At 41.3% G+C, this 13429-nt stretch overlaps 1 protein-coding gene across 2 annotated transcripts in view; it reads right to left on the bottom strand.

Moving 5' to 3' along the window:
* Nucleotides 1-13429, bottom strand: part of LOC124612716 (balbiani ring protein 3-like) — a 249852-nt gene that overhangs the window by 53949 nt on the left and 182474 nt on the right. For both annotated transcript variants that reach the window (XM_047141072.1, XM_047141073.1), the window contains one exon: nucleotides 4634-4816. In XM_047141072.1, coding sequence (XP_046997028.1) covers nucleotides 4634-4816 — 183 coding nt within the window. The remainder of the gene's footprint in view (nucleotides 1-4633; nucleotides 4817-13429) is intronic.

The raw sequence follows: 13429 nt of genomic DNA, 5'->3' as shown, positions 1-13429 counted from the left end.
TCAATACGGGGTCGGTGCAGTCCTTGCGCACCGTTTTTCTGACAGTTCGGGACAACCCATTGCTTATGCTTCCAAAACGCTCACGGATGCCCAACAAAAGTATTCTCAAATTGAAAAAGAAGCTTTGGCCATTATTTATGCTCTTCATAAGTTTGGTGTTTTTCTCTATGGCTCAAAATTTCATCTTGTTATGGATCACAAACCACTTGTTTCCTTGTTTCATCCATCAACGTCACTTCCTGACAAGGCTGCACACCGCCTGCAGCGTTGGGCTCTTTACTTGTCTCGTTTCAATTATGAGATTCATTTCCGGCCGACAGCTCAACATGCTAATGCTGATGCACTGCCTCGCCTTCCCATGGGTCCAGATCTGGCATTCGATAGGGACAAACTTTTGTGTTTCCACCTGGATATTGCCGAGCAGTGGGTTGTGGACGGGTTCCCCATCACTGGGGACAGGCTGGCGGCTGCTACGGGTTCTGACCCTACCCTCTCCCGGGTTTTATGCTGTATTCAGAAGGGTTGGCGAGATCGCCCGTCGCTAAGACTTCTGATCCATTGCGGAACTACCACGCTTTGCGCTACCGCCTCACGGCTAGGGATGGTGTTATCCTCCTTTCCACTGACAATGCTTCGCCGCATGTTGTGGTACCTGTGTCTTTGCATGCTTCGGTCTTGCGCCTCCTTCACCAAGGGCACTGGGGTCTCTCTCGCACAAAATCTCTGGCGCGCCGTCATGTGTACTGATCTGGCATTGACTCTGAAATAGCACACATGGTCGCTGCCTGCGGCCCTTGTGTGTCACAGGCGGCTGCCCCAAAGTCATCTTTGTCGCCGTGGTCTTCACCTGAGAAGCCCTGGGAGCGCATTCATGCTGACTTTACAGGACCCTTTTTAGGTACTTATTGGCTCCTCGCAATTGACACCTACTCTAACTTTCCTTTCATTGTCCGTTGCACGTCGCCTACCACCGCGGCAACCACCAGTGCTCTCGCCCGCATTTTTTCTTTGGAAGGCCTCCCCTCTACTCTTGTTACTGATAATGGTCCGCAATTTGCCTCTTCCGAATTTGCGGATTTTTGCTCTCATCACGGCCCCGCCGTTCCATCCACAATCCAACGGTGGGGCTGAACGACTGGTCCGCACATTTAAGGCTCAGATGCGGAAACTTCTGACTTCTTCTGCTGCTGATGATGCGCTTCTCCAGTTTCTGCATCTTACCGTTTCACTGCCATGGGCGACCACAGTCCGGCTGAGCTCTTACATGGCCGACAGCCCCGCACGCTACTTCATCTTCTGCGGCCTTCCACCTCACGGCCGCGGGTGCCTTCACTTGGCCGGTTCACCGACAACGACCTCGTCTGAGTACGGGGATATGGAAAGCGGCCAAAATGGAGCCCGGGCCGCATCTTAAGACACCGTGGCAGATGCCTGTATGAAATCCAGACCAACACGGGTGTTGCAGTGCGACATTCGGACCAGCTTCGGCCTCATGTGCCGGCAACGCCTGTTCCGAATGCCGCTACACCACCTTCGGCTCTACCTGACGCTCGGGATCTTGGCATCTCTCAATACTCACAACGCAGCCCTCTCACCGTCATCGCGATGCTAGCACAAGAACGGACACCACCAGGAGACGTGCCCATGCAGGAACCGGATGACCATCCTCTGTCAGAGCAAATCTACTCGCCTCCTCCTCCTCCAACGGACACCGACACATCGCCCATGTCTCCTGTCATATCAACTGGACTTGCCGCAACGGGCAGATTGGTGCATGGGGCCCCAGCAGATTCGACCCCTACGTCTCCTGTCATCTTGACCTGTTATCATCGGGGACACTTCCGTCCGTACGGGAAGCCGCCTCCTCGAGGCTTTACAGCGAGTCAAACAACGCCTATGGACGTTAGCCATCTCCAGGACACCTCCATCAAGACCAGTGCAACAATTTCAAAGGGGGGAAAAGTGTTGTGACTCGCCGATCATTCAAAGCGCCACCGCGCAATTACGCGCGTCCTCTACGTGCGGCGCTGTCTGCCAGCCATGCAGCAGCTGCGCCACCTAAGCGGCCAGCCGAGCAGCGGCCGCTAGACTGGGACTCAGTGCTCATTCGAATGCTAACGTGTACACATGTCTTGCTTGTCAACTTGTACCGTGACATATGTGTTGTGTCGTTCTGAAATATATGTGTTAAACTTGACGTTATAACAAACCATAAATAGAATAACTATGAAGGCACACACTTGATCATCAGTAGTCAGCTTTGGTTGGCTTATTTGTAAAGGCAAATGTCTGCTTGTGTCTGTGTATGTGCAGATGGATATGTGTGTGTGTGTGTGTGGGGGGGGGGGGGGGGGGGGGGGTATACCTGTCCTTTTTTCCCCCTAAGGTAAGTCTTTCCGCTCCCGGGATTGGAATGACTCCTTACCCTCTCCCTTAAAACTCACATCCTTTTGTCTTTCCCTCTCCTTCCCTCTTTCCTGAAGAAGCAACCGTTGGTTGTGAAAGCTTGAGTTTTGTGTGTATGTTTGTGTTTGTTTGTGTGTCTATCAACATGCCAGCGCTTTCGTTTGGTAAGTCACATCATCTTTGTTTTTAGATAAACATAATATCATTATGCATAAACTCAGCAAAGCATTTGTCATGCAAATTTACATTACATTTTCTGCACATTCTGACAGTTTTATGTTTGACCAGTGAGAATAATATTTTGACCATGTTGGGTCATGGTAGGGTTGTTATCGACCCTGTGGGCAGGCGTATTTGGGTTTATGCTAAGACAAAAGTCATGGGAAAATTGCAGAAAATCCATGCAGTTACCAGTTCAAAGAAATGGATGACAATTCTTAGCAATCTCTTTAACATAATCAGAGCCATCCAAAAAATACCTGAAGGAGTCCATACTGAGCAAGTGCCATGAACACGTCACTGTTTCACCATAATTTTCATCAAACTACACTTGCGCACTTTACCCTGTAAGTGCAAGATTACACTACATTTCCATAAAACAAAAGCAGTGTGAATGTTGTCTTAAAATAATCATTCTTGTTAGCCATGAACATAAGAAGTGGAAATAGAGGTGATGAAATCCAAATCCTGAGAAATTATATGGCTAGTGATTCCTACCAAGACTTATCTGAAGGAGTTAATAGAAGAAAATGGCTATGTGCGATCAGAATTCATTAGATGGCTGATCAGTCACACATATGATAAGACAGTGAAGTGTTCATAAATCTTAATGGTATTATGGCAGCAAGGGACCTACCAGAGCACTTTGGCTGATAAACTCTGGTCCCAAAAGCAATACACTGCTCTCTAACCAACAAGAAAAATGTAACAGAAGGAAAATGTAATGTGTCAAAGTGACATGAATATCTTACAAGCACTCATAATGTATGAATTTTCTTGGCGTACAATGTGATTCGACAACATAAGGTATTGCCCTATGTGGATTTGAGAATCAACTACTTTTCTGTAGAGGACTAAATAGAGATGACATTACAAATGAATTTAATGGTATAAGTGCTTCTTTGTGTGTGAGAGTTATTGTTGTGTGAATTTGCTACTCCACAAGAAGACTTTCTCCAAAAGCTGGAGTATTTCTAGCATTATTTCTCACTGTGCCTGTCTCCTCTTTGGTATGAGTAGCAATCTATTCTCTCCATATTGTAGCTATTATTGTAAGTAATACTACAGAAGAACATGATTTCAGGTGGTCAAAAGCAATATTTAATATAAGTAATGATGAATTATGGCTGTGCCAATTCAAAACTGAAACAAAGCAGTAGTCACATTTGGGGGTTACCACAGAAAAGAGTTTGAAGTTTAGAGAAAATGAATTGTGTGCACTTTCCTGGCGAAAAGTGGGCACACTGCTACAACTATTGTGGCTGGAGATAAGATAGTAACTTCACACTGTATTCGGGTCTTTGATGCACAAACCATGCAAACATGTCAAGATGATAGTTCTAAAATCACATATGCTTGGGATTATGCTCTATAAAAAATGTTACACATATTTAAAAACTTTGGAAAACTTTTCTTCTCTGACATGCATCACAAAAATGATGAAAGGAAAAGTATTTATGACTCAGAACATTTTCACTGGTCATGCAGTAAAGCTTCAGCATCACGCACGACAATTTATGACATTTTTACTACTAACTCCATTCACAATACATTTTGTATACAGTATCCATGTATACCACTGAAGGTACCTGCAAAATTATATCATTTACAACATTATTATATTTCCAGAGGTATGACATCATAAAAAAAACTAGCTTTTGCTTAAAATGGAACCCTAAGTACCCATGCTATGCATGTCCAGACTTTTATAATGAGAGCACTCAGCAACTTCCAACAAACTGTAAAAGTAATTTCAATTCTTTTCTAAACTTCTTCTCACTTACATGTTTAATGTCAAATACTTAATAAATTAGTAAACTGTAAAAGTAATTTCAATCCTTTTCTAAACTTCTTCTCACTTACATGTTTAATGTCAAATACTTAATACATTACAACTCATCTCTAATCAGAAGTTTGAATCTGTTTTGTACATGTGAGGTCAATTATTTAGAGAATTGGGGGTTTACTGGTTTATTGTAATATGTAATGAAAATGATCAGCTGCTTACCTGGTCTACCTTCACTGATACAACAGACACCATGATCTGTGTCATTAGCAGACACACATTCATAATTGCTTGGACAATTAATTGCTGTATTATTTATTTTACATTCTACTGCTTCTCCAGTTTCAGCATCAACTAGAGGACTGCTTACACCACAGAGATTCATAAATGCCTTTTTTTGACGACCTACAAAAGAGTAACTGTTTAATAAATTATCATAATACAGTTAATAATACAAATACATCTAATAAAACAACTATACACTCTTACTATCTCTAGTGTGATGCTGACAAAAAAGTTATCAGTAATCTCATGGTCTCTAATTTTAGTCAATAACTGAAAAAGGAACATATTACAGCAAATACTTAAGAGGTATCAAGATACAACCACTAACACCTAGAGCATCAAATGACTTTTTAAAGTCAGATGCTAACTGAGTGTGGCTGCACAGTTGTGTGCACATATTCTTTTATCTAATTTTTAAAAATCATTCAACTGATATGTTCAGATGGTTCTTTCTTGATTTTCATTAAAAGACATTCACACAGCTAACCATATTAACCTGTCCAACGGTCATTATAGTACTTACATTTCTCGCCCTTTCCTGTATTAACTTACTTATTGCCTCTTAACATATTTTTCTGGTTGCACTTTTTTCAGTGATTCTGGACACCAAACTGAGTAGGTTTCTAGTTCCTAATCCCCTCCTGAATTTTATGTTCTGGAGGAATCTCACTGACAAATTTCAAACTACTATGTTAAGCACAGACTGTAGCAGTGGATCATATCAAAATCTTTCCCTTCTTCTGTTCCCCTTTATTTTTTATTTTTTCTGGATATCTTCTCTAGCATTTTCATGCAATTTCACCAACATAAACTCTTGTTAAAGAGACAATAATCTATTTTACTTCTTACTTAAGGCTAGTATAGATAACATTAGGAACTTAATGACTGTTTACTGTCTGTCATCATTTTTATACTAAAAACAACATAAGAGTACTTTGTATGTATGGCTGACAAGTGAGCTGGCTGTGAACACATTTTAATGAACAATCTGTGAACTAGAGGGAGCTCTAAGCTGATAGACAGCAGATGTTTCAAGTTTCAGAGACTGTTACCAATGACAAACAATGAATATGTGATGCACGCAAAAACCTGTGGAATTTAAAGATATTGAAGACAGGTGCAAGATAGTAAAAACATCCATATAAAGAATGAATACTTTTGTACAGCCAGCAAAATACTATCTTTGTACAATATTAAGCTTATCCACAAGATAGGACAGAGTCACAATTTTTACTCTATAAGAATAAGTTTTGATGTAAATCTGAGTCTTGCCTCTTATCTTAAAATTCAGTTGATAGTTAACTTGTATTCACAATGAGAATGAACCATTTTCTTGAGAAATACACTGACGAATGAAAATATTAGGATCACCTGCTTAATAGCATGTTGGCCCAGCTTTAGAACCTAATACAGGATTGATTCTGTGTGTCATGGATTTGATGAGTTTCTGGCAGGTTTCAGAAGGTATGTGTCACCAGATGTTTATGCACACATCACACAATATCCATAAATTATGTCCCAATAATTGTTATTGGCAGAGATGGCACCAGATAGTGCATGAGATGTGTCCCAGCAGGTTCAGAACATACAAATTTAGTGACCAAGACAGCTGCAAGAGTTCATGATCACGCACCTCAAAACACTGTTGCACAATTTTGGCCTAGTAACGGAGTTATCTTACTGGAAGATGCCATCGCTGTCAGTGAAAACATGAAGAAATGCAGGTGGCCCGCAATAATTTTCGCATTGTCCACTGCTGTAGTGGTGCCTTTAATTACTACCACAGTTCCCACGGAAGCCCAGGTGAATGTTCTCCATAGTATAATACTGACTGCTACTACCGTATTTACTCTAATCTTAGCCGCACTCGAATCTAAGCCGCACCTGAAAAATGAGACTCGAAATCAAGGGAAAAAAATTTCCCAAATCTAAGCCACACCTGAAATTTAGGACTCGAAATTCAAGTGGAGAGAAAAGTTTTAGGCCGCACCTCCAAATCGAAACAAAGTGGGTCCACTGTAATATGAGACACAATTAGGTCGAACGAATGACGATACAGCTACAGTAGTTTGGTTCGAATCGTAAGCTTAGCAGTTAAGCTTTACCAGGTAGCCATTGCTATGCGTCAGGCGCTTCATCTGTATTTACATGGGTACCCTTCCTTTTTCAAGTGCTTCATCTGGTTTGAATCGATTGCTTATTTTTCTTTGATCTGATAAGTGCCGTTCTCTTTGTTATAGGTGTTTACGTCACTCTAAACTGAAAATGCAGTACTGTACTGTGTCATGCATTGTTTGTAGCATTCTGATAATGAGTGTTTATGGTCTGTCACCGCTCACGGCATGGCTTGCTTTTGTGCATGCTACCGCCGCTTTTTAAAGAGAGAGAGAGAGAGAGAGAGAGAGAGAGAGAGAGGAATTGTCTCATTAGCGAAACAATGGCAAGAGACTGCTATTTGTTATTACTTACACCGCTGCTTTCTTTGATAATGATCAACAAGAACCAAATTATAGACTGCGTATCATAGAAGATGTTCTGAACGAGAGCTTAGTGAAAATTTTTCTCTGTTTGAAAATCTTTGCAGACGCCTCTTTAGTACATTACATTCTGCACAGAAATTAGAGTCATCTTAGATTTAAAAATCTAATCAGTTGCCGTGCTTCATTTCTGACTATATCACCATTAGGCATAAGAATAATATGAATATAAACATGACATGATATGTATATTCTTCTGCGTTTGCTGTTGTCTCGCTCTAGTTTCGTAGTTTTTTAGCCACACAGGATTTAAATGAGAGAGCAGCAAACACGAAAGAATACATGGCAAAATGTTTATATCCATATTATTCTTATGGTGAAGTGAATACTGCATTTGGTTAACAATTCATAAACGTTCCTATTAGCAACCATCTCTTCTCACAGGTAGAAAAGAATTCAGAATGTAGAGCTGGCCATATTGACAAACATCCCAAACAGTCTTTCCAGTTGGATTTTTGTAGTACATTGAAATGCTGCTACATTCGAAGATGAACAATGCGGAATTTGTATTTACTTAGTAGGATAACGTATGAAAATGCAGTGGTCGAAACTCGGGGCGGAGTAAAAAGCTGTGTGGCAGTGATATTTTTCATGTCTGGTGCAAAGTGATATCAAAAGTGTGCGAGAGTTTTTTTTTGGTCATGTGTTGTTTTTTTATCTTTGCCGTAAGACTATAGAGTCTCCTAGTTTTTGTTACTTCTCTGTTGTTTTTTTTTAGTTTCTTCTCATTGTGAGTTTTTGCGAATAAATATTTTTTCCTTAACTCATTATACCGGATGGCCACAGCTCATCTGCCACATTTTTTAATTTATTTACTGACGCAGAGGTTTTGGCGCCAGTATTTATCTTTGTGCCTGCAAAGCATGCCTGTGTAGCGCTACATATATTCGACAGCAAAAGTTAGTTGTGGCAGCAGCTACCAACATTTTTCAGAACTTCTGCTTACTTTGCACTCGATTCTAAGCTGCAGGCGGTTTTTTGGATCAGAAAGACCGGAAAAAAAGTGCGGCTTAGATTCGAGTAAATACGGTAGTCTGCATCCACAGTATAGTGCATGAATCGTGCAGTCATTTGTCTGGACGACAGCATTTCTGGATATGACTTTCAACCTGATGTAAGAATAAATGTCATTCACCCAACCACAGGACACATTTCTATTGATCCACAGTCAAATCTCAACGATCCCATGCCCCCTGCAGTCATAACTGACAGTGTTATTGGATCAACATGGAGAAATGTAGGGGCCACTTTTTGCGGAGCCCTGCATTCTACAATATGTACCTAATGGTACATTCTGAAACTCCTGTGCTTCCACCACAATTGTACTCTACCATCAGATCTGTCCTAGATTGCTGTCTATCATAATTTACACCGTGGGCAAGCCTCCAACCTCCAAGTTCTCTGATGAGGCATGGATATTCAACACCGTATCACCTACTCACAATTTCACTGTCTTTCAATCACTTTCCATAGACATTTAGAACAACAGTACGCAAACAACCAATCAGCTTTTCTGTTTCTGAGACACCTGTTCCCAGGTGCCTCACCATAACATTCTGGCCTTTATCAAAGTCACCCATTTGTGGCCCTTATTGTCACTAAAATAATTCCCCATTTATCTCTGCTCTGCTTATATATTTTCCTTACCACATCATGTGCCTGCAATGTCATCAGATGATATTCAATCTTTTGGTGTGGGAGGGGAGGGGGAGGCGGGGGGGTTGGGGTGAGGGCAGCGGTAATGTTTGTTGGTTCATCAATGTACATGCAAAGAAGGTTATTAATCACAGACGCAATATAGATGTCATTAAAATTATATCAGTATTATATTATTTGTATGCTCTTTTTACTTAAGTTCTGTATGCATTAGTATGTTGTGAAAGATAATTTTTTAAAAAAAAAAAAAAAAAAAGATAATTGTTATACACTAATCAAGAGTCAGGCCCTCTTTATACACTCTAAGATAAAAAGAATTCACAAAGGAATTAGCCAAAAGGGAAGGAAATTGATAGATGTGATGAAAGTGTAGAGACAAATAAATTATTACAATTTTAGACCTCCTGAGCCCTCCTGAGAGATATCTTGCCAAATTCTGTGCAATTGATGAGTTACATCATCAAAATCTTGAGCTTGTTGGAAGGCCCTGCCCATAATGCTCCAAACATTCCCAACTGAGGAGAGATCTGGCGACCCTGTTGGCCAAAGGAAAGGTTTTGCAAGTACGAAGACAAGCAGTAGAAACTCTCGCCATATGCAGTCAGTATCTTGCTGAAATGTAAGCCCACGATGGTTTGCGGTGAAGGGCAACAAAAAGGGCGTAGAATACCGTTGCAGTACCACTGTGCTGTAAGGGCGCCGCAGATGACAATGTAAGAGGTCCTACTATAAAAATGAAATGGCACTGCATACCATCACTCCTGCATGTTGAGCTGCATGGTTAACAACATTCAGGTTGGTATCCCACCACTGTCCAGGGCACCCTGAGACAAGTTTTCACTGACAATTGGGGCTCAGTTTGAAGCAGAACACATCATTGAGGACAATTCTACTCCAGTCATTGAATTCCAGGTGGAAGATGTATCCGGTGATGCCCTGGACAACAGTGGGATACCAACCTGACTCTTACCCACCATATGGCCTGACAACAATGAGTGATGGTATGTGGTGCTATTTCATTTTATTGCACAACCCTTTTGGTTGTCATCCACAGCACACTTACAGCATAGTGGTATGTTGGTGATATTCGATGCCTTTTTTTGTTGCTCTTCGAGGCAAGCAATCCTGGGCTTACATTTCACCAAGATAATGCCTGCCTGCACACAGCAAGATTTCTACTGCTTGTCTTCGTGCTTGCCAAACCCCACCTTGGCCAGTATGGTCAATGGACTTCTCCTAATTGAGAAAGTTTGGGGCATTATGGGCAGAGCCCTCCAACCAGCTCAGTATTTTCGCGATCTAATGTGCCAATTGGACAGAATTTGGCACAATATCCCTCAGGAGGACTTAGGCCAAGTTGAATAACTGCTTTCATAAGGGCCAGATGTGGAACAATGTGCTATTGACTTTCTCAGTTTGTGAATCTCTTTTTCTCTTGAATAAAGGATTAATTTTTTATGAAATTGTAATCATTTGTTTGGTTATAATAGAGGGAAACATTCCATGTAGGAAAAATATATCTAAAAACAAAGATGATGTGACTTACCAAATGAAAGTGCTGGCAGGTCGACAGACACACAAACAAACACAAACACACACACAAAATTCAAGCTTTCGCAGCAAACTGTTGCCTCATCAGGAAAGAGGGAAGGAGAGGGAAAGACAAAAGGATGTGGGTTTTAAGGGAGAGGGTAAGGAGTCATTCCAATCCTGGGAGCGGAAAGACTTACCTTAGGGGGAAAGAAGGGGTATACACTCGCACACACACACACACACACACACACACACACACACACACACACACACACACACACACATATCCATCCACACATATACAGACATTTAAATATGTCTGCTTGTGTCTGTATATGTGTGGGTGGATATGTGTGGGTGTGTGTGTGTGTGTGTGTGTGTGTGTGTGTGTGTGTGTGTGTGCGAGAGTGTATACCCGTCCTTTTTTCCCCCTAAGGTAAGTCTTTCCGCTCCCGGGAATGGAATGACTCCTTACCCTCTCCCTTAAAACCCACATCCTTTTGTCTTTCCCTCTCCTTCCCTCTTTCCTGATGAGGCAACAGTTTGCTGCGAAAGCTTGAATTTTGTGTGTGTGTTTGTGTCTGTTTGTGTGTCTGTCGACCTGCCAGCACTTTCATTTGATAAGTCACATCATCTTTGTTTTTAGATATAATCATTTGTTTGTACGTATATGCACATCACATCTACTGATTTCTGTTCATTTTGGATAATTCCTTCTTGGTGCATCTTTTTATTTGGCTTAGAGTGTACTACGCATGTACAATAAAATTTATGAAAATCGTTACATTAGAAGGATAAATGATACTGAAATGAGCTTTATGCCACAGCTTATGTACATTACAATACACAAATAATTAGGATAAGAACAATGTCACAGCATGGAACCAAAGAGTACCTTAATATGTACCTGGGAAATATCTTCACGAGTCGTTGAGTTCATGAAGTCTCTGCATGTAACCCACACACATATTCAAGAAAGTACCGTGATTTGTATGGCAGAGGGTATTTAACACTGTGCTACAAATCAGGGTTTCTTCCCATTCTAATTGTGTATGGAGAGCACTCTGACGTTTGTCTAATAATCTGACACAGTCTAAGATGCAAGGGGGCCCTTGCAACTAGCCATGTAAGATGCAGAACATCTGTAGCCCCAGTTCTGCCGGTGGAAGCTGAAATAGTGCTAGCACAAATGATCATTGGTGGCTGACCATACTGCTACATAGTGCAGCATAATGTGCCATTTACAAATTCAGGTTATGTGACAGGAACCTGCCTCCTTATGCACCTGGGTATAAGGACTACAAATATTCCTGTCTCTGCTGGCTATATCATTCAGTATCTTGCATTTGACTGGCAGAGCCTCCTGGCTAGTCATTAATTGAATGTGCTGCTACATCACATTGGCCCTCACCAAGCAGTGGTGTCTACTAACTGGAGCCACTGGTCTACATGACGTCATGCAAACCACTCAGTGTCTGGCATCACTTATCACCAGCTGATGTCCCAGAGTCCTCAGCTCAACTTAAAGAGTGCCTTCTCACTTTCTGCTGGTGACATTGGAACACTGGCTGAGTGTGCCAGACGTCATCTATCCTTGCACTGTAGTGCCGATATGCTACTTGGCGAATAAGGATACTGACACCACCAGCCCTGTTTCTCTGCTGGCTCTGTGTGAGCATTCTGTCATGAGAAAGTCGCATTATGCCTGTGAGACACAGGTTGTGCCATTGCAGCTACCACAGTATTTCTTCAAGGATTCATTGGTTAATAAGTAAAGGACAACTTGGTCATGCATTTCTAACTACGTCCCTGCTGCAGTACTGAAGAATGCCCTGCAGATGCAGCCAACAGACAATGAGATCCCGTTAGTCACATTCACATGTTAATGGTGGCAGATGATCTGCACTGATGTCAGAGGGAGTCGATTACAGTACGCCCCTTCCAGATTGTCCAAACTGTTGCAGGGACATGTAAACTAGAAACATTCCCCAGGAGAAATGATCTGCATGTATTCCTATGCGACATCATCCATGATGAGAATTTCAACCTCAAGAACTTTCTTAATCTTGGGCATCACTTGTGCGACCAATATGTGCAATATGTATCAATAAGGGATGCATATCAGTCAGAAACCAAAACCATCAAATATGGAGTGCCGCAGGAACCAGTAATGGGGCCATTGCTTTTTAATCTGTTTGTTAATGACATAGGTAATGAAGAGAAAGAGAAGAAAATTTTGTATGCAGATGACATGACATTACTGAACAATGACCAAACTGTGGCACAGCTTGAGAGAAGAGCATACATATCTGCAAACACCACAGCTCAATGGCTTCTGGAAAATGTACTTGTTATAAACCAAAAAAGACTATGTATGCAGTGTTCAGAAATAAAGAGAAGGCTGTGCACATGGGTTTAGAGGTGGATCAAATGAGACTAAAAGAAGAAGTAGAATCCACTAGATTCTTACGTATTACTGTGAGTAACAAACTGAAATGGAAACAACATATTAATTCTGCCTGTAATAAACTCAGCCCTGTCATATTTATAATCTCCGATCCAGCTGAATACTGAACCCGGGTCCTTAGGATTGACATTCTGTTGCGCTGACTACTCAGCTACTGGGGGCGGACATCCCACCCACTGACAATGCTTGAAAAAGGACGCCAGTACTCAGATATCAAATTACTAAGAAGTCTGCCTGAAAAACTGCATGACGATGCACATTACACTAAGTTGTCAAAGAACTTTAAATACTATCTGGTGGAAAAGGAAAGTTACAGAATTGATGAGCATTGCTCACATTAAATTTGTAAATATTGTTGATTATAATCAATGATGTTAGAATAGTTATGAAGTATGTGATAATGAAGGTTTTTGTGTTTTTGACACGTCCTATATTACATGTACGTTCACTGTACACCATGTAATCCTACAGCATCAAATAAAGTTCAATTCAATCTGTCAACTTAGGTTTTTCAACTTTCCATAGCTCCCTCCCATTAGT

This window comes from Schistocerca americana, chromosome 4 (assembly GCF_021461395.2).
Source record: "Schistocerca americana isolate TAMUIC-IGC-003095 chromosome 4, iqSchAmer2.1, whole genome shotgun sequence".
Lineage (NCBI taxonomy): Eukaryota > Metazoa > Arthropoda > Insecta > Orthoptera > Acrididae > Schistocerca > Schistocerca americana.
Note: the sequence above shows the minus strand (reverse complement) of the source record. Positions and strands in the feature narration are given on the sequence as shown.